The sequence below is a fragment of the Musca autumnalis genome, unplaced genomic scaffold (assembly GCF_047663935.1).
Source record: "Musca autumnalis isolate F117 unplaced genomic scaffold, ASM4766393v1 scaffold_5, whole genome shotgun sequence".
In the NCBI taxonomy this organism is placed as follows: domain Eukaryota; kingdom Metazoa; phylum Arthropoda; class Insecta; order Diptera; family Muscidae; genus Musca; species Musca autumnalis.
The window spans coordinates 28,091,341-28,114,210 of record NW_027412088.1 but is presented as its reverse complement, the minus strand read 5'-3'; the positions used below and the strand labels follow the sequence as shown (position 1 = coordinate 28,114,210).

Sequence of the window (22,870 nt, the reverse complement as noted above, 5' to 3'; positions counted from 1 at the left end):
TCAGGGTTCTGAGGACATTTTTTCTATGGAAAAATCATCCTCAGGGTCCTGAGGAAATTTTTTCTATAGAAAAAACCATCCTAAGGTTCCTGAGAAAATGTTTTCTATAGAAAAAGACCATCCTCAGGGTCTATAGAAACAATCATCCTCAGGGACCTGAGGAAATTTTTTATATAGAAAAAACCATCCTCAGTTTACTGAGGAAATTTTTTCTATACGAAAAAAACCATCCTCAGGGTTCTGAGGACATTTTTTCTATGGAAAAATCATCCTCAGGGTCCTGAGGAAATTTTTTCTATAGAAAAAACCATCCTAAGGTTCCTGAGAAAATTTTTTCTATAGAAAAAAACCATCCTCAGGGTCTATAGAAACAATCATCCTCAGGGACCTGAGGAAATTTTTTATATAGAAAAAACCATCCTCAGTTTACTGAGGAAATTTTTTCTATACGAAAAAACCATCCTCAGTTTACTGAGGAAATTTTTTCTATACGAAAATACCATCCTCAGTTTACTGAGGAAATTTTTTCTATACGAAAAAACCATCCTCAGTTTACTGAGGAAATTTTTTCTATACGAAAAAACCATTCTCAGTTTACTGAGGAAATTTTTTCTATACGAAAAAACCATACTCAGTTTACTGAGGAAATTTTTTCTATACGAAAAAACCATACTCAGTTTACTGAGGAAATTTTTTCTATACGAAAAAACCATACTCAGTTTACTGAGGAAATTTTTTCTATACGAAAAAACCATACTCAGTTTACTGAGGAAATTTTTTCTATACGAAAAAACCATACTCAGTTTACTGAGGAAATTTTTTCTATACGAAAAAACCATACTCAGTTTACTGAGGAAATTTTTTCTATACGAAAAAACCATACTCAGTTTACTGAGGAAATTTTTTCTATACGAAAAAACCATACTCAGTTTACTGAGGAAATTTTTTCTATACGAAAAAACCATACTCAGTTTACTGAGGAAATTTTTTCTATACGAAAAAACCATACTCAGTTTACTGAGGAAATTTTTTCTATACGAAAAAACCATACTCAGTTTACTGAGGAAATTTTTTCTATACGAAAAAACCATACTCAGTTTACTGAGGAAATTTTTTCTATACGAAAAAACCATACTCAGTTTACTGAGGAAATTTTTTCTATACGAAAAAACCATACTCAGTTTACTGAGGAAATTTTTTCTATACGAAAAAACCATACTCAGTTTACTGAGGAAATTTTTTCTATACGAAAAAACCATACTCAGTTTACTGAGGAAATTTTTTCTATACGAAAAAACCATACTCAGTTTACTGATACGAAAAAACCATCCTCAGTTTACTGAGGAAATTTTTTCTATACGAAAAAACCATCCTCAGTTTACTGAGGAAATTTTTTCTATACGAAAAAACCATCCTCAGTTTACTGAGGAAATTTTTTCTATACGAAAAAACCATCCTCAGTTTACTGAGGAAATTTTTTCTATACGAAAAAACCATCCTCAGTTTACTGAGGAAATTTTTTCTATACGAAAAAACCATCCTCAGTTTACTGAGGAAATTTTTTCTATACGAAAAAACCATACTCAGTTTACTGAGGAAATTTTTTCTATACGAAAAAACCATACTCAGTTTACTGAGGAAATTTTTTCTATACGAAAAAACCATACTCAGTTTACTGAGGAAATTTTTTCTATACGAAAAACCATACTCAGTTTAATAATTTTTTATATAGAAAAAACCATCCTCAGTTTACTGAGGAAATTTTTTCTATACGAAAAAACCATACTCAGTTTACTGAGGAAATTTTTTCTATACGAAAAAACCATACTCAGTTTACTGATACGAAAAAACCATCCTCAGTTTACTGAGGAAATTTTTTCTATACGAAAAAACCATCCTCAGTTTACTGAGGAAATTTTTTCTATACGAAAAAACCATCCTCAGTTTACTGAGGAAATTTTTTCTATACGAAAAAACCATCCTCAGTTTACTGAGGAAATTTTTTCTATACGAAAAAACCATACTCAGTTTACTGAGGAAATTTTTTCTATACGAAAAAACCATACTCAGTTTACTGAGGAAATTTTTTCTATACGAAAAAACCATACTCAGTTTACTGAGGAAATTTTTCTATACGAAAAAACCATACTCAGTTTACTGAGGAAATTTTTTCTATACGAAAAAACCATACTCAGTTTACTGAGGAAATTTTTTCTATACGAAAAAACCATACTCAGTTTACTGAGGAAATTTTTTCTATACGAAAAAACCATACTCAGTTTACTGAGGAAATTTTTTCTATACGAAAAAACCATACTCAGTTTACTGAGGAAATTTTTTCTATACGAAAAAACCATACTCAGTTTACTGAGGAAATTTTTTCTATACGAAAAAACCATACTCAGTTTACTGAGGAAATTTTTTCTATACGAAAAAACCATCCTCAGTTTACTGAGGAAATTTTTTCTATACGAAAAAACCATCCTCAGTTTACTGAGGAAATTTTTTCTATACGAAAAAACCATACTCAGTTTACTGAGGAAATTTTTTCTATACGAAAAAACCATACTCAGTTTACTGAGGAAATTTTTTCTATACGAAAAAACCATACTCAGTTTACTGAGGAAATTTTTTCTATACGAAAAAACCATACTCAGTTTACTGAGGAAATTTTTCTATACGAAAAAACCATACTCAGTTTACTGAGGAAATTTTTTCTATACGAAAAAACCATACTCAGTTTACTGAGGAAATTTTTTCTATACGAAAAAACCATACTCAGTTTACTGAGGAAATTTTTTCTATACGAAAAAACCATACTCAGTTTACTGAGGAAATTTTTTCTATACGAAAAAACCATACTCAGTTTACTGAGGAAATTTTTTCTATACGAAAAAACCATACTCAGTTTACTGAGGAAATTTTTTCTATACGAAAAAACCATACTCAGTTTACTGAGGAAATTTTTTCTATACGAAAAAACCATACTCAGTTTACTGAGGAAATTTTTTCTATACGAAAAAACCATACTCAGTTTACTGAGGAAATTTTTTCTATACGAAAAAACCATACTCAGTTTACTGAGGAAATTTTTTCTATACGAAAAAACCATACTCAGTTTACTGAGGAAATTTTTTCTATACGAAAAAACCATACTCAGTTTACTGAGGAAATTTTTTCTATACGAAAAAACCATACTCAGTTTACTGAGGAAATTTTTTCTATACGAAAAAACCATACTCAGTTTACTGAGGAAATTTTTTCTATACGAAAAACCATCCTCAGAGTCTTGAGGAAATTTTTTTTATAGAAAAAACATCCTCAGTTTCCTGAGGCAATTTTTTCTATAGAAAAACCATCCTCAGGTTCCTGAGGAAATTTTTTCTATAGGAACGAGGATGGTTTTTCCTATAGAAAAATTTCCTCAGGGTCCGGCGGATGGCTTTCCTCAGGACCCGGAGAATATTTTTTCTATAGAAAAAACCTTAAGCTCCCTGAGTTTGAAAAGATTTCCTCAAGACCCTGAGCATAGTTTTTTCTATAGAAAAAATGTCTTCAGATCCCTGAGGATAGTTTTTTCTATGGAAAAAATTTCCCCAGTGCCCTGACGATGGTTTTTTCTTTAGAAAAAATTTCCTCCGGACCCTGAGGATGGTTACACTTTACTTTTTTGTTGTTTTGAGGCTGAAGGTGTTTACCTCTCATCATAGTCGACTGATAATTTTCTATTTGTTTCAAATAACTGTAAATGCAAATCTAAGGAAATTTGTTCTATAGAAAAAACATCCTCAGGCTGCTGAGGAAATTTTTCTATAGAAAAAAACCTACCTCATGTTCCTGAGTAAATTTTTTCTATAAAAAACCATCCTGACCAACCTGACGGACATGGCCGAATTTTTTCTATAGAAAAAACCATTTTCAGAGTCCTGACTAAATTTTTCTATAGAAAAAAACATCCTCAAGGTCTTGAGTAAATTTTTTTTCTATAAAAAACCATCGTCATGCAATTTTTCTGTGGAAAACCCCATCTGCAAGGTTCGGAGGAATTATCACCTTTTACAAATGTCGAATTAATTTCCATGGATAAACCACTGTCCTGTATCTGAGAAGATGTATTTTGCCTCCTAATGTCATGTATCGTTTGCCCCTTGTGGATGGTCTTTAAAAGAAATTTGTTAAACCACGCTTTTCGCATAACATGTTGCGGCAAGTATGTAGTCTGTCTGTCTCTTGGAAAGGAAAAAAAAAAGAGAAAACCTGTTGACTATAATGCATCATCATGACTGCGGCGGCATGTAGCCTTAAGTACTTGCATCTCAAAATTACTGCATATTCGCTGTTGTCGGCCGACAAGCCGGTATTTTTCCTATGTCTGGATTAGCACTTGACCAAATGACGTGTCGTTGTATTAGACGGACAATATCTTAAGCTGTCGGGCTTGGCTGTAAAGTGGGATGTGACTTTGCAAAAAAAGAAGTGTCTGAACATTTGATGTCTGACATTTGCGCCCATGAGGCGCAAGAAAGGTTTAGGGCGTTGTTTTTGCTGCTGATGCCATGACTTGCAAACCAAAATGTTGCAAGCTTAAAATTATGAAATGTTGAAGTTCGTGACAGTGTAATTTGATGTTAAAACAAAATATGATGATTTGTTGTTGGGTAGTATATTCAATGGTATTAACAATATTGCTGATAATTGAACATTTGTTAAGAGGTGTGTAAATATTGTGGACATCGCTTTTCCTTTAATAAAACGCTAACCTTTAATAAAAATGTTCTTTAATCTTCTCGAACAATTGTTAACTGGCCTTATATTGCCTAAATTTAAGTAAAACCAAAATTTAGACGCTTCATTTTCTTGTGAGAAAATTTTTGGGATTCGATTTCTCTGTAACTTCTTCACCATCATAGTCTTGCAATGACACTTGTCCAATTTGCCATTGTTTTTAGCTTTTGGTTTAAGTATGTATTTGCTTGGCAATTTTAACAACAATTTACTTTGTTAAATTGTTTAGATAATTGTGTTTTCTAGTTATATAATTTACTTAAGTCAAAGAAAAACAAAAACAATTTGAAAATCGACAGACAGCCACAAAATTTAATCGGTCAAGGAAGTTTTTATTTTTATTATTGGTTTTTGCTGCTAAATGTTGAATGATGTGGAAGAAAAATTGATTGCTGTAATAATTATGGCTATCAAAATTTGTACAATGTGATGTTGAGTTGCTGCTGCGAATACGAGGTACGTTCTAGGAGTTAATATTTTGCATGACCATGTATTGAATATTTTAAATTTTATATTGCATATTTACATTTTATATTTTATATAATATATTTTTTATATTATATTAAAAATTTTATATTTTATGTTTTAGGTTTATATTTTATTTTTTATATTTTATATTGCATATTTTATGTTTTATATTTTGTATTTTACCTTTTATTTTTTATATTTTACATTTTATGTTTTATATTTTATATTTTATGTTTTATATTTTATGTTTTATATTTTGTATTTTAATTTTTTTTATTTTATTTTATATTTAATTTTTTATTTTATATTTGCAAGACTATACAAGTTTTTCTGTTTTTTCTTCTATTTTTCTTTGCAGTAAACAGTGGTAATGGAAAACAATAAAATTAATGGAAATAAGGAATATGTGGGTTTTCTAAAAAATTTGGCATATTTGCATTTAAAGTTATTTGAAACAAGTTAAAGAAGAAGCAGTCGGATTTGATGAAAACTAAATATCCTTAGTCTCGAAACAATATAACGAGTGATGCATTTTATTTTATATTTTGTATTTATTTATTTTTTTTATTTTATATTTTTCATTTTATAGTTTGTAGTTTTCAGGGTGACGTAGGGGATGGAGGATACCAAGGAACGGTCCTGACCGGTTTTAACATGACGAAGCCCAGGATTTATCTTGGTCCCTCTTTCATCTCAAGTGGACACTGACCTCCCCGTGGTGTCACCTGGGGAACTGTCTTTAGTGAGCTAACATGTGTCGCGCGTTCACCCATAAGAACGTTAAAAGCTTGGGTTTGGGCACCGGGTTAGTAACCCTCCCCTAGAAAAAGCAGCCTACTATGAAAAAACAAGAGAAAAATAAATCCCTCTAAAGTTGAGGACCCCCGCAAACGTTTTAAGGACCATGATCTGCGAATCTGTACCTGGAATGTTCGCACACTTTATTGAGAAAGTAGGTGTACTTGAAAAGTACAAGGCCGACATTACTGTCATACAGGAAATACGATGGAATGGGAAAAGCGTCACAACAACACCTAAAGGTGACGCACTGTATTATAGCTGCCATGACATAAAGCATGAGTTTGGTTGCGGATTTGTAGTTAGTCGGAGGCTAAAACACCTGGTCTCCAGCTTCACACCCGTGAATGAAAGACTTGCTACAATTCGAATAAAAGCTAAATTCTTCAACACCATCTTTATTTGCGCTCATACTCCCACTGAAGAAAAGGACGAATAGACCAAGGGCATATTTTATGAGCGCTTAGAAGAAACATATGACCGTTGTCATGTCCATGACATTAAAATTATTCTAGGCGATTTTAATGCCAAAATTGGAAAGTAGAATAGTCGGGAAATTCAGTCTCCACAATGAAACATCTGACAATGGCATGAGGCTGATAGACTTCGCTGCGGCAAAAAACATGGTAGTTAGCAGCACCAGATTTAAACATCTCGACATCTATAAGGGCACCTGGCTGTCTCCAGATCAGAAAACAAGAAATCAAATTGATCACGTTGTGATAGATGGAAGACACTGATCGAGCATGTTGGATGTGCGCTAGTTCCGAGGAGCAAACATAGACTGGGACAACTACCTAGTTGCAGCAAAGGTACGCACCCGGTTTAACGTAGCAAACAAGTACGAACAGACAAAACACGAAAGTTAGACATCGGTAAGCTGCAATCAAAACAGACAGCCACAGGGTATTCCACTCAACTAGCCCAATTGCTTAATCAAAACACTCCTCATCCCGATAACATATCAGCGCAATGGCAAAGCATTGCCCACTCCATGCAAACAACCGCAAAATCCATACTTGGATACCAAAGACCTCAACCAAGGAATCCATGGTATAATCAGGAGTGTCGTGCTACTACCGAAGAGAAAAATGCGGCATATAGGGCTACTTTACAATCCGTAGCAACGCGTAGCGCACGAGAAAGGTATCGGAAGAAAAGGAGAGAGGAGAAACGTCTTTTTCGCAGGAAAAAGAGAGAGGTGGAAAAGCGGGAGTGTAAAAAAAATCGAGATGTACAGGAGCCAGAATGAAGTCATCAACCCGATAACATATCAGCGCAATGGCAAAATCATTGCCCACTCCATGCAAACAGCCGCAAAATCCATACTTGGATATCAAAGACCTCAACCAAGGAATCCAGGGTATGATCAGGAGTGTCGTGCTGTAACCGAAGAGAAAAATGCGGCATATAGGGCTACTTTACAATCCGTAGCAAAGCATAGCGCACGAGAAAGGTATCGGAAGAAAAGGAGAGAGGAGACACGTCTTTTCCGCAGGAAAGAGAGAGAGAGATGGAAAAGCGGGAGTGTGAAAAAAATCGAGATGTACAGGAGCCAGTATGAAGTCCGAAAATTCTACCAAAGAGTGAAGCATCAAACTGATGGCTTTGGTAGAGGCACCTCCTCCTGTAGAGACCAGCAAGGTAATTTGGTAACTGATACAGATAGTGTGCTCAGGATATGGAAAGAGCATTTTTCAAACCTGTTGGTATTCAGCGAAGACGACGAATATACTACAGATCCAATCCCAGAAGATGGTATTGAATGTATACCGCCCAGCCAAGATGAGGTAAAGACAGCAATAAATCGGCTGAATAATAATAAGGCAGCAGGAGCTGATGGCTTACCAGCCGAGCTGTTCAAAACCGAAGGCGACACGCTGATAAGGTGTATTCATCAGCTAGTTAGCACCATCTGGCAGGAAGAACGAGTATCCGACGATTGGAACCTGAGTATCCCGTGCCCCGTCCACAAGAAGTGAGATAAGACTGTATGCTCTAACTATAGGGGCATACGACTACTCCCTATTGCCTACAAGATCGTGTCAGGGATATTGTGCGAACGACTAAAGCCAATGGTCAACGAAATAATTGAACCATACTAATGTGGCTTTAGACCTGGCAAGCCCACCATTGACCAGATATTTACATTGCGGCAAATCCTGGAGAAGACCCAAGATATGCAGATCGACACCTACCACCTTTTTGTCGATTATAAAGCAGCCATCGACAGCCCACTACGTTCAAAGGTATTCCAGGCCATGTCTGAATTTGGTATCCCCGCAAAGCTCATTCGGCTTTGTAAAATGACTTAAACTGACACGAGGTCCTCGGTTAAAATAGGAAAGAACCTCTCCGAAGAGTTTGGTACCAAAAGAGGTTTCAGACAAGGAGACAGCCTTTCGTGGGATCTCTTTAACATCCTGCTGGAAAAGGTTATAACGGGTGTTTTTTTACATGTTTGTTTTTCGAATAGAGATAAAACTGGCATTTTGTGGTCAAATCTGGCAACTCTAATGTCATTTATGTTCAGTTTGGTTTGCCATTTCATCATGAACAGGTTGACAAAAGAACAACGCTTGCAAATCGTGCAAATTTATTTCGAAAATAATGGTTCAGTTCGCGAAGTTTACCGCAAGCAATTTTGTGGTCAAATCTGGCAACTCTAATGTCATTTATGTTCAGTTTGGTTTGCCATTTCATCATGAACAGGTTGACAAAAGAACAACGCTTGCAAATCGTGCAAATTTATTTCGAAAATAATGGTTCAGTTCGCGAAGTTTACCGCAAGCTCCGTCCATTTTATGGTCGACATAATCGTCTATCGGAGCAATTAATTTGGTTAACCATGGATCGTTTTCGCACTACGTTTACTCTATATGATAATACGCATCCACAGAGACGTCGAACAGTGCGCACCGAAGAAACAATTGCCGCTGTAAAGCAAAGTGTTGAAGAGGACCCGAATGAATCGATTCGCCACCGTGCACAGCAATTGGAGCTTTGTCCATCAACTTTATGGAAGATTTTGCGCAAAGATCTTGGCTTGCGACCTTACAAGATCCAGCTTGTGCAAGAATTAAAGCCGCGAGACCATGCAATGCGTCGTGATTTTGGTGTATGGGCCGAAAATGAGATTGATCACGAAGCTGATTTTCATCGCAAAATTTTGTTCAGTGATGAGGCTCATTTTTGGTTGAATGGCTACGTCAACAAGCAAAATTGCCGCATTTGGAGTGAAGAGAATCCACATAAGACCCTTGAGACAGCATTACATCCACAAAAACTGACTGTTTGGTGTGCTCTATGGGCTGGTGGAGTCATTGGGCCATACTTCTTCCGAAATAATGCTGGAGAGGAGTTACCGTTAATGGAGACCGGTATAGAGCCATGATAACCGACTATTTTGTTCCCGAATGTGGATGAGTTACAAGATCCAGCTTGTGCAAGAATTAAAGCCGCGAGACCATGCAATGCGTCGTGATTTTGTATGTGTGTGTATGGGCCGAAAATGAGATTGATCTCGAAGCTGATTTTCATCGCAAAATTTTGTTCAGTGATGAGGCTCATTTTTGGTTGAATGGCTACGTCAACAAGCAAAATTGCCGCATTTGGAGTGAAGAGAATCCACATAAGACCCTTGAGACAGCATTACATCCACAAAACTGACTGTTTGGTGTGCTCTATGGGCTGGTGGAGTCATTGGGCCATACTTCTTCCGAAATAATGCTGGAGAGGCAGTTACCGTTAATGGAGACCGGTATAGAGCCATGATAACCGACTATTTTGTTCCCGAATGTGGATGAGTTGTGGTTCCAACAAGACGGCGCTACATGCCACACAGCGCACGTCACAATCGATTTATTGAAGGAAACATTCGATGAGCGCATAATTTCGAGGAATGGACCTGTCAATTGGCCACCAAGATAGTGTGATTTGACACCATTGGATTATTTTCTTTGGGGATATGTGAAGTCGCTCGTCTACGCCAACAAACCAGAAACGTAAGGGGAATTGGAAGCCAACATTCGTGGCGTTATTGCCGACATACGGCCCCATATGCTCGAAAAAGTGGTTGAAAATTGGACCTCTAGAATTGGCTTTATTAGAGCCAGCCGCTGCGGCCACATTCCCGAAATCATATTTAAACATTAATGGCATAAAATTATCCTTCCGATCAAGCCAAAATGATGGACATTAAAACAATTTTCTTGTGTTTTATTTCAATTCGAAGTTCTATACCACAAAAAAAAAACACCCGATACGAGAGGCAAACGTCAAAAGAAGTGGCACAATCTACACCAATAGAATCTGCTAAAGTGGGTCTGGCGGTAAACGGTGAGAAGACCAAGTTGATGGTGTCGTCCATTGAGCTCGGACCGACTGTGGAAGTTGATTCCTATAATATTGAGGTAGTAAACGACTTCGTCTACCTCGGCACCGCCGTAAACACAACTAACGACATCAGTTGTGAAATAAAAAGAAGAATTGTATTGGCTAACAGATGCTACTTTGGCTTAAGTAATCACTTTAAAAACAAAGCCACATCTCGTCAAACAAAAATAACGCTTAACAAAACACTGATACTACCCGTGCTGATGTATGGTTCGGAAGCCTGGGTACATGTGCAAGCAGATAAGGCAGTGCTTGGTGTGTTTAAGTGAAAAATTCTTTGAAAGATCTACGGACCGATCTGCGTTGACGGTGAATATCGACGTCGCATGAACCACGATCTGTATCTGCTATACAACGACATCAATATAGTTAAACGTATTGAGATGCAACGATTGCGCCGCTAAAACGGCGTATAAATATGAGCCGCTTGGCGGTGCACGCAGAATTGGCAGGCCAAAGAATAGATGGTGCAAACAAGTGGATGAAGAGATGACAAGGCGCGGTATTCCAGTAAGAGAAACAATAGACGGAGGGAAATGGAGATCTTTTCTTAGTTCGGCCTATGGAACAAATGTTCTGTAATGGGCCAGCTAAGTAAGTAAGTACTTGTAATAAGTCTACACTTAGCTTGTTGCAAGACTGTTGTATACAAGTTTTTCTGTTTTTTCTTTTATTTTTCTTTGCAGTAAACAGTGGTAATGGAAAACAATAAAATTTGAATTGGAATTTGGCAATGTTTGGAGGTTTTCAAAAATTTGACATATTTGCATTTAAAGTTATTTGAAAGAAGTAGAAAAGTATCAGTCGACTATGATGAGAGGTAAACACATTTAGCATCAAAACAACAAAAGAAGTAATGGACCTAAGAGTAAGATTGCTGATTTTAAAAAGAAATATAATTTTCGTATGTTAGGTAAGGAATTTAGCAATATTTGGGGTTTTCAAAATTTGGCATATTTGCATTTAAAGTTATTTGAAACAAGTTAAGGAAGAAGCAGTCGGATTTGATGAAAGCTAAATATACGTAGACTCGAAACAATATAACGAGTGATGCTTTATATTTTATGTTTTATATTTTGTATTCTACATTTTATATATTATTTTTAATATTTTAAATATTATATTTTGTATTTTTTGTTTTGTATTTTTATTTTATATATTTTATAGTTTACATTTTAAATTTTACTTTTTATATTTTAAGTATTTTTATTTTATATTTCATATTTTATATTTTATTTTTCATAATTTATATTTCTTATTTTATATTCTGATGACTGATTTATGCCAAAGGAAAATATCCTCTATCCCACCTATATAAACAACCCTCGTATATTCTTTCACGCTAACTTGTATGGGCCTAGCCTTCGATGTTTTTCAATTTATTCTTTAAATTGACTTAGCTCTAAAGTTGTTTGCCATTAAAAGCGATTATAAACAGATTGTCCAAAAAATATAAAAAAAACTTTATGAAAGAACATAAATGTAACCTTAATATTTTAATAAATTTAATTAAATTATTAAATCAACTAAAACAACAACTGCAACACCAAAAATATGTACAGCACAACAGCAATTGATTACAATTTAATTTGTTTTGACAAACGAGTTTAAATGTGAATGGTGGTCTATTTTGGGTACTCCGTTTTTGTGTGGTTCCTAACCAAGCATCTGTCGATTGGTTTGGTTGGCTGATAGGTAGGTGGTGGCGGTCAAAATGTCAGCAGGAGTAATTAAAGATATTAGATTTAATTGAAATTAATAAAAATTGGAAATATGAACAAATTGGAAACAATTTAAATATTTAATAAATTAAATGTTACGAATTTTAAATAAAATTCGTTACGAATTGCAAAGATAATTCGGAAATTGCAATACCTCAATTTCGAATGTGAAATTGAATTCTCAAATTTAAAATTTGAAGGTGTTTTATTTAATAAAAGGTAAATTAAAGGTGTTGCTCGTGATATTTTGATAAAGTGTCTTTATAAAAAACCAGGTTTTATTAGGCCCTAGATATTTCAAAATGGAGTCAAGGAACTTTAAATGTATTCCTATTGAAATAAATACCAAGGGAAGATCTTTAAATGTAAATGAGTTAGAAACAATTCTGAATGTCTATTCTAGACTATGTGTGGGCGTAATTTTTAATTTACGGGCCTTTTATGTGCAAATTTATATTTTTATAATCAGTCTAAATTATTAAACGAAATTAAAATCTGGAATTTCTTAACATGACACGTTTTTTACATTTGATTTTAATGATTTTTGTTAATACGGTTTTTTTTATTTTTTAAATATGTAGTATAACTTGTATTACCCATCACTTGCATTGCCATGCCATTACATACATGGAAGACTTTCGACTTCCACAAAGCTATGCATCACTACGATTATTACGGGAATGGAGGGGGTTAGTGGGGTACGTTAGAATAAGTCAGTGTTGCTGCTGCTGCTACCGAAGAAATAAATCACGTACCATCCATAGAAATGTAAAACGTGTTCGACAACATTTTTTCTTTTTTTTTCTATTTGATTTCAATTTGATTTTAATCTCCTCTCCTGTATTGAGTATGTCTTCATTTAGGTATTATGCAATGGAAAAAAGGAAATATGTATGTGTGTAGACACGTGATTAGCTTTACCCATATGGGGTGGTGCAGTATTTAGGTGTTCAGATGCATTTTTGTTGTGGACAAATGGAATTATTCTGAATGTTGCAATAACACATGCCGTAGACGAAGGGGGGGAAGTTTTATGCTTTGAGTTAGGAAAAATTCTTAGTTTTTTTTTAAATAAATTTATTCCTATCCTCTAAAAAAATTATTTTTATACCCGAAGCCTTTAGGCTAACGAGTGTGTATACAATTTGATATAATCACAATTGTATCTCATCGAAATAATGGTTTTGGACCCCAAGTATGTATGTTTGAACGAAAAAATCCGTTTCAGTCAATTTTAAGTCGACTTAGTCCAATCAGTATGTCTGGATGCTGGCATTCCCGATAACCCTACCGATGTTGTTTAAATAATTCGTTGTCCAAACTTAGGTTAATTTTAAATATGGGCCATATGGTTTCATACTTCGGGGGTAGCTTCCCCACAAAAGTTCAATAAATTTCTCTAAAACTTTATCCAAATTTTTCACATCGTGATATTTCTTCCAGACATAGATCAGTTTGGAATATAGGATGTATCCCACATAAAATTTTAAAAAATTTTTGGAAAGCTGGTTGAAATACTTAGGAAATAGTGTCAACATTACACGGAGGGGTATTAAAGTTTCACAGAAAAATATAAAAAATATCTCCAGAAATGTTCCAGATTGAAGGAAGCAAGGTTAACATGTCAATTTTTGTGAGATGTCATGGATGTATGGAAAGGGGTGCACTTCCGAGGCTTCTCTGTTTTAGTCGTCGGCTGCGCCACCACAAGTTGTTATTTAGCTCCTCGAATGCACCATTCGTGCAATTCAATTGCAACGGTCACCGCAACAAATTCCACGAAATCGCAGACTTATGAGTCGGGGGATTTATGATCGTCGCGATTCAGGCAACAAAGCTCACCGTCACCTGTAGCTTGCAACGTTGCGATGATTAAAACATTTTGAGGAAGGATCGTACAAGAAGCGGAGTAGTAGGACTTGCCTTCCTCCAGAACAGACCTATCACGTTTGTCTCTAGTGACTCATAGATGAAATGTATTGGCGTAGCAGTGAAATGTGGAACTGCCGAGGTAAAGTTGCTTAATGTGTACATACCACCGATGAATAGAATTGCCTTGGGTTATATACCTGACATTAGTTTGCTTTTGGATGGTGCTAAGGGACTTCAATACTCATCATGAGCTTTGACAATCAGTCCTTGTCAATGACAAAAGTGTACAGCGCTGGACGAACAAATTGAGAGCTACACATTTTTCACGATGAATGCCAGACATCGCCATTTTTGCATCCGTTCTGATAAATAACATGTCCTGACAACCCGTTATTTCCCTTGACTCAGACCATCTTCCGATCATCCTCTGCGTAAACAGATCACCCGACGTCATAATCTCCTACCATTATACTTTTCTGAACCATGGAAAAGCTGATTGGCAAGATTTCAGAGAATTTACCAAGCACCGCTTCAGAGAGCTGCCCATTCACGCAGATCCTCGGGTAGCTGTGATATTTTCTGGTACATCAAAATTGCTGCAACCGATCGCTACATACCTGCTGGTCGGATTCCAGAAATCTGAACAAATTTCCGAGCATCGGCAAATGAGCGTGTTGAGCTTCGTCGTACGAACCATGAAGACCCATGAGTTAGGATCTTACTCTTGAGGTCATCAGGCTGTTTATATAGGCAGTTTATAGAGCACCCTGGGAGTGATAGGGCGAAAAGGAGTGTCGAATTGATAAATTGGTGATGATTTAGGGGCTACCAGATCTTCTGTCTAGAAACATGAGGAAAGAGAGGCGATTGGGATAAATACAGGGGAGTGACGAGACAGTCAGTCAGTTGTGATCGAGACGGCAAACTAAACCTTAAATTCCGTGCAATCGAACAGTTAAATTGTCTCCTGAACTATCAAAGGCCTTTGGTGTCGTAGATGTAGTATTCAGAAATAAGAAGTCCAAGACCCGTAGAATGAAATAGGGAGTTCCCCAAGTTGGGGGTAATATCTCCGAAACTGATTAACCTCTACCTTATCTCCAGATGGCATAGAGATCTTATAGTATGCGGATGATTGTACGATCATGGCGTCGGGTCCAATCGTCGATGACATATGAGATAGGATAAATGTCTACATAGTTGACTTAGTGCTGTTCTTCCATCTGAGGATCCTCTGCCGCACTGTTCACTACCTGGACGGCTGAAATTCGAATTTCTACCAAACATCCGTTTTAAAAAAACTAATTTGTAATCAAACAAAACTCTTCTAAAAAAATGAATTTGAATTCGATTTTAATGAATTTGGACCCGAACCGTCTTAGAGAAACGAACAATTTCTTTGGTTATAATTATTCCCCTGAACCCGCTGAACTTACCCCATCTTCAAAGTGAAAATATGTTGTCTCCAGAATCATATATTGGTGTTCACAAACATAATGTGGTTCCCACAACCAACGGCATTTTCAGAATTATTCTAGCCTGACCATCAAGAAGAACGATGAATCGTCTTAGAGGAACGAACAATTTCTTTGATTATAATTACGCCCATACGGCACTGACCCACTTAACTTATCCCAGCTTCAAAGTGAAAATATGTTATCGCCAGAATCATGTATTGGTGCTCACAACCATAATATGGTTTCAACAACCAGAGGCTGACGCCATCAAGAAGAACGACGAAGAATCTATTCAGAAATTTTCTGTAAAATTATTTATTTCAAGAAAATTATTATTCCCACAAACATGTTTTTGATTTCCACAAAAATAATATAGTTCCCACTACCACTTTGCCATATTTCTTGTTCCAATACAGAGCTAATCTAAATTGAAGTTACCAAGTCCCCCACTGAAGAAGACATTCCTCAAATTCTGTAAAATATATTGGCGCCACAAAGACGGGGTTTGATCTCCACAAACACGTTTTGGAGCTCACAAAAATTCTATAGTTCTGCCAACTATGTACAAATCTCTGGAACTGTTCCACACAGGAGTCAATGAAAACAAAAACAAGTAAAAAAGTATCAGTCGACTTTGCCGACAGAGATATACCCTCAGCCTGTGTATATTGAAACAGTTTTTTCCCAAAAAACGTATGTATTTAGGGGGTTTTCAAAATTTTGGGCTTATGGACCGACAAAAATGTTGGTTAGGATTAAAGATCAAAAGTTTTACGGAGGAGATATTTAAAGAAATGGATCGACATAGACCATTATGGACGTTGAGCTCCAGCCACTACATATGGTGCCATAGGGGTTTTTACACCCTTCGGGCTATTTTCTCAAGGAGTACGGACTTGCCCCTGAAAAAAAACTTGTACCATCGTAAATAAGGCAGCGAATGCAAGTTGCTTCAACAAAAAACAAGGTGATCCGATAGCAGGTCTTAAAGTGAACTTATCCGAAAACTTTTGTGGAGGTACCGGATGTAGTGGACAAACATAGTCAATATTTGAACCTGATCTATATCTGGTAGTAATATTAGGATGTGTAAAGTATGGACCAATTCGGACACTCCCTTCAAAAGTTGCCGTACGAACAATTTTTCCGAAAATTTTTGAACTTCTGTGGGGGAGGTACCTGAAGGAGTGGACCGATATGGCTTATCTTCGAACTTAAACTATGTTTAAACAAAATACTACTAAGGCCAAATTTTGGACCGAATCGGCAGATCCGTTCGAGAGTTATCTTGCGCTCCAAACACCTCACTCGGTGTCATAGCAGTTTTTTTTGCAACTTTTAGTTATTTTGTCAGGAAGTACGGACTTGCTTCTGATGAAACTTGTAACGTCGTATGGGGGGCAGCGAATACAAGTTGCTAAAACAAAAGTCAAAGCGATTCGAGAGATAGCCCTAAACTGAAGTTTTCCGAAATTTTGTGTGGGAGGTACCCGAAGGAGTGGACCGATTGAGTCCATATTGAAAACTTATCGAAGCCTGGCACACTTTTCACGATGGGCAAAGTATGGACCAAATCGGTTACTCCCTTCAAGAGTTATCGTGCGCACAAATTTTCCGAACATTTTCGAACTTTTGTGGGGGAGGTACCGGAAGGAGTGGACCGATATAGCCCATCTTTGAACTTAAACTAAGATTGGGTAAAATATTACGAAAGGCAAAATTTGAACCGAATCGGTTCATCCGTTCGAGAGTTATCGTGCGCTCCAGAAAGCCAGACAGACAGACAGACAGACGGACGGACATTGGTCAATCGACTCCAAATTGTCTGAAACACATTTCGTCCAAACCTACTTGGGGTCTAAAAGCATTATTTCGATGAGGCACATTTTGCCCGTATAAACGCTGAGGGTATAAAAATGAATCTGAATTCGATTTTAATGAATTTAGACTCGAACCGTCTTACAATTTCTTTGGTTATAATTATGCCCCTGTACCCGCTGAACTTACCCCGGCCTCAAAGTGAAAATATGTTGTCTCCAGAATCAAATATTGGTGTTCACAAACATAATATGGTTCCAACTACCAACACCATATTTCTTGTTCCACTACAGAGCTATTCGAAAGTGAAGTTAGCAAGTCCACCACTGAAGAAATTTTATTTAGTTTAAAAAATCCACGCTAGAGTCCCTCACAATTTTTTTTTTTAAATTCTCGATAGGGTCCCCCTCAAACTTTTTTAAAAAATCCACGAGAGAGTCCCCCAAAGTTTTTTTTTTGAAATCCACGTTAGAGTCCCCCACATTTTTTTTTAATCCACGTTAGAGTCCCCCACATTTTTTTTTTAAATCCACGTTAGAGTCCCCCACATTTTTTTTTTTTAAAAAGTCCACGTTAGAGTCCCCCACAATTTTTTGTTTAAAAATCCACGTTAGAGTCCCCCTCAAAATTGTTTAAAAAATCCACGTTAGAGCCCCTCTCAATATTGTTTAAAAAATCCACGTTAGAGTTCCCCTTAAAATTCTTTAAAAAAATCAACATCGAAAAGTCTTTAATAAATCCACGTCGAAAAATTCTTTAAAAAAACACGTCGAAAATTTTTTTAAAAAAAAATCCACGTCGTCCACAAATTCTCTAAAAAACCAGGCCGAATTCCTCCTCAAAATTCTTTAAAAAATCCTCCTCAAAATTCTTTAAAAAATCCACGTCGCAAAAATCATTAAAAGTCCTCCTCATATTTCTTTAAAAAATCCACATACAAAAATCTTTAAAAAACCCAAGGAAGAGTTCACCTAAAATTCTTTAAAAGTCCACGTTAAAGTGGAGAGAGCTTGTTGATTCGAAAATAATATTTTTGGCCTGTTTTTCTAAGAATATTCGAAGCCAAATTTATTCGAATTTCTAGCAAACTTCCCTTTGTCACAGTGCTTTTGAAGCAAATTTAAATGGAAGGTGGTTGCACCTGGGAAGTTTTTGCGGAAACTAAAATTTTCATAAATGAGAAAAGACAAAAACAAAAAAAATCGGCAGAGCGCTTTTTAAATTAATCGCGATTTAAGTTGGCAGTTTTAAGGATTTTTTAGGTTTTCATGATTTTGCTTAGAAACCGCAAGACCTATCAAAATGGGACTAAAGAAAATGTTGTAGCTATGAAAATTCTCTACAAGATCGACATTTATGGTATTCTCGTCGGTTTTACCGTTTTTAAGATATAGAAGTTCAAATTGGGACAATTCAAATTCAATTCAATTCTGTGTCGCCCCCTTATAAATAAATAAATAAAATAAAACAATGTGATGACTGCAAATTCCCAACTTAAACTTATATATCTAAAAAATGGTACAACCTAGGATAAGTTACTTAAGCCATCTTGTAGAGAATTTTCACAGCTTTTCTCAGGTCCCATATCGATAAGACTTGCCGTATTCAAGCAAAATCGCGAAACCCTAACAAAAAAAAAAAACTTAAAAATGTAAACTGAGCTTCTTTATCTCAAAAAAAAAAAAAAAAAAAAATGGTACAGCCTGGGAACAAATCATAAACGTCAATCCTGTAGAGAATTTTCACAGCTACAGCATTTTCTTTAGCTCCATTTCGATTGGACTTGCGGTTTCCAAGCAAAATCGTGAAAACCTAAAAAACACCTAAAAATGTGAATTTTGACCGCGATTTATTTAAAAGTCCATACAGCGATTTTTTCTTGTTTTTGGATTTTTCATTGCTGTTTCAAAATTAACAAAAACTTCCCCTGTGTAAGCGGTTTTCATTATAAGTTAGTTAAGTCGCACCCTTCATGACATTGTTTTATAAGGGTGCGATACAGTGCATTGTCCCAATTTGAATTTCTATATCTCAAAAATGGTAAAACCTACGAAAATACCATAAAGGTCAATCTTGTATAGAATTTTGATAGCTACAACTTTAGTCTCATTCTGATAGGAATTGCGGTTTTCAAGCAAAATCGTAAAATCGTTTGGATTTTACTCATCTATTAACATTGTAGTTTCAGAATCCGCAAAAACTTCCCAGCTGCAAGCACCTTCCATTTAAATTTGCTTCAAGAGCACCGTGTTGTTATACTTATGTTTATGCCCCAACGCCCCTGCCCACAATGCCTCAACATGACGCAACGACAACAGAAATCATGTTGTAACATTTCAATTAAATTCTCAAATTCTTATTCTTGTTGTTGCTGTTGTGGATTTTTACACTAAATTGAATTTGTACTGATGCGGATTTTGGTCATTTGGGCTAATGGGAAATTACCTTATTTAGGTCCGAAAGAATTTTCAGCAACTCAGAAGTGGAGGTACACGTTTTCAAATAAAGAAAAAAAATAAGAGAAACAACATACGGGTATGACGGAAATTAAGTTTTGAATACATCTTAAGTGGGGTACACACGATCAGTTTTGACTGTCAGTTTTGCTCAAATAATCGGTTGCTTGCCAGTGTGGGCGTTCGCTTTTGTCAGTCATCAGACAACAACAACATATTTTGTGGTTGCTGGACGGTTGGACAGTTATCGATAATTCAGAAAAATCGACAGTCAAAACTGATCGTGTGTTCCCAGCTTTAGCAGTTAACATATCCAACCAACTTGTGGACAATCAGGGCCATGAAATAAATACTTGACATGTGAGTTTCGGTATTCATCAATAGACACACATACATACACAACTCTTGTAATTCTGTTAAATAATTATAAAGTACTTGTACTTACATAACACATGGGTGATGGCGTCGAAGAACTTATATTACCGGTAACCATAAGGCCATTCTTTTTAACATTGCCGCCCAGCAGCGATTGTTGAATGCGATTGGTGCCGTAGTACATTTCCCAGATGCTCGGCTTTTTGCGATGCCACTCCAATATGGAATCTTTGTCTTGTGATTCCTGGGAAGAATCATGGGGAGAATTTGACGATGATGAGGAGCAGGGGGTGGCAGATGCGATAACGTCACTTGAGCCATCGTTTTTCCGTGTACTGCCACAGCTGATACCTGCATTCCCCATTCTCATGCTGTTGCCTTTATCAAACTGTTGCTGGCCATTGTGATCACATACCGTCTCAAATGGTTGAATATTGGCTTGATGGAAATTAAGATTTCTCTGCAACTGTGATCCGCCACTGGGCAATGGGGGCAGAGGATCACTTTGCCTTTCCATGTGCAAAGTCTCCACATAACATTCGCTGATGGGAAAGACTTCGGTAAGGGATTTTCTTTTCATTTTAAAATTGGGATCACTTGAACACTTTATGGTGGTCACCTCCTGGCGTATGCTAATGGGTAGACCAGCCATTGTACGCATACCACCGCTGCCACCAAGGCCTGACTCATATGCCGATAAGTGGTCACTGACATCACTTAATGATCTTCGCCTTTCAAAGGCATTTTTCATTTTGACTATATTCTGATTTTTGACCAGGCCGGTACACAGTTGCCTTATCTCCAGTTCACTGTGCTGATTCATGCGCTGCAAATACAGTTCCAGTTCACGTTTTAAGGTACCTATCATGGTATGCAGTTCTTTGGGTATATATTCATCTATGGTCAGGTGGCCGTGGCCGCCACCTGTTGCTGCTGCGGATAACATTCTGTTATCTTGGCTGCCAACCGGCGGTTCCTGGGCCAAGTTCAGCAAACGAATTTTATCACGCACATCTACCAATAATTCGCGGGTATTTTGAAAATGAATATGATCCTCATAACGTTTGGGATATAATTCCGTTACCGATACCGCCACCGATTGTTCGGATATAGAGCTACGCGCCGGCGCAATTATATCACTTTCAACACGATAGGCATCTTCGGGACAGGAATTAATGTATTTGGCACATTTGTAATGATTCTCCTCTTGCTCTTCGCTCAAGAAGGTGGGATTATCAATGCCGCCGCCTTTGGTTGTTGCTGCTGGAGGTAGTTGTTGTGGTTGCTGCTTATGAAGCTGGTGCTTTTTATCCTTTTTACCAGCCTCTGCCAAAAGAAATGAGTCCAAATCAATATCCATCAAAGAATCATCTGTAACGGGATCTTCGGACCAACCTCTTTTCAGGGTGGTGGCATCATAACCTTCTCTTATGGTGGGTAAGTGGGAATAAGAGGCCCGAATTTTCTCTCCCTCTGATCGGTGAAAGGTAGCTGGTGTGTAGTTGTTTATGGCATCTGTTAGAGGAGCAACTCCTGCTCCTACTCCGGCTACCCCTCCCATTACTCGGGGAAATGATTTCAAATGGCGATCTAAATTCTCAATGCTGGTCTCCAATATTCTTAAATTCTCTTTAAAATCTTTGGAAGAGGAGGAGGAGGTGCCAGCACAGCGGGATACAGTTTGTTGTGAACCATTCGCATCATTGTGTTGCTTCGGATCCGCGTATCTAAAACGTCTATTATAATCAAGCGTACGCATAACACTATCCGCACTGCATAAAGTTTCACCAGTTGCAGTTGAACCAGCAGCTATACCAGATTTAAGTTTGTTATTACCACTCTCTCCTGCCGCAGCAGCAGCGCCAGTGCCAGCAACATTCAGGTTGTTTGTCTTATGGCCACCAAGTGTTATTTCTTTCAATTCAATGGTTGGCTCACTGTAGATATGTTCCTCCAGCGAATAGGTGGAACACACATTGGAGCTGTAATAACCGGAAGAGGCACTTTTATCTGTGGAATAATGTGACTGATGGGATGCAGCTCGTCCTGGAGTTTTGGCCAATTTGGGCATTACCTTATAGTCTTTGATGGCCTTTACATCCTCTTCATTATCTACCTGATGGATTTCCACAATTTCCTCAGAACCCAAAGAGCTGAGGCTAGACGAAGTGGTGGAGTGTTTTTTCAAACGTGTGGCCACCAATACATTACCTGCAGCATTTGTGGAGCCTTTGTTATTCGGTGCCAGCATTCCTGCCGTGGTGGAATTTGTTTTAATATTTCCAGACGCCGTTGTTGTTGTTGCTGCTGCTGACATTGACTTTGAATTTGTTGCCGGATGAGTCGTCGTATTGCCACCACCACCTGCATTCATAGTGCTGCAATTAGACAGAGCAGAGAAGAGTAATTTATTAGTCAGAGAGCCAGAAAGCAAGAAAGAGTGTGTGTGAAAAACATGAACATAAAACCAGTCAATACGACAAATTGCCAATTTGCCAGACTCTGTCCGAGGAGGATCACATGAAAGGAAAAGTTTTGATTAGTTTTTCTTTCCCCCATAGCGCTAAAACGAAAGTGGTTCGACGGGTGGACCCATGCAAGAGTTAAACCAGTCCAATGACAAAATGTAGGTTAGTAGATGTTATGATATGGGGTCCACGTTGTTTTGGTGGCTCTGGGCATCCAGTGTGGCAAGTTAAAGCTTTAAACAAAAAAATTGTTTTGA

The 22,870-nt window shown here is 36.9% G+C and overlaps 1 protein-coding gene across 1 annotated transcript in view; it reads right to left on the bottom strand.

Annotated features, from left to right (window-relative positions):
- LOC141405935 (uncharacterized) overlaps positions 1 to 22,870 on the bottom strand; it is a 266,779-nt gene that overhangs the window by 88,342 nt on the left and 155,567 nt on the right. The window contains exon 5 of the mRNA XM_073990830.1: positions 20,216 to 22,523. Within this exon, the coding sequence (XP_073846931.1) occupies positions 20,216 to 22,523 (2,308 nt within the window). The remainder of the gene's footprint in view (positions 1 to 20,215; positions 22,524 to 22,870) is intronic.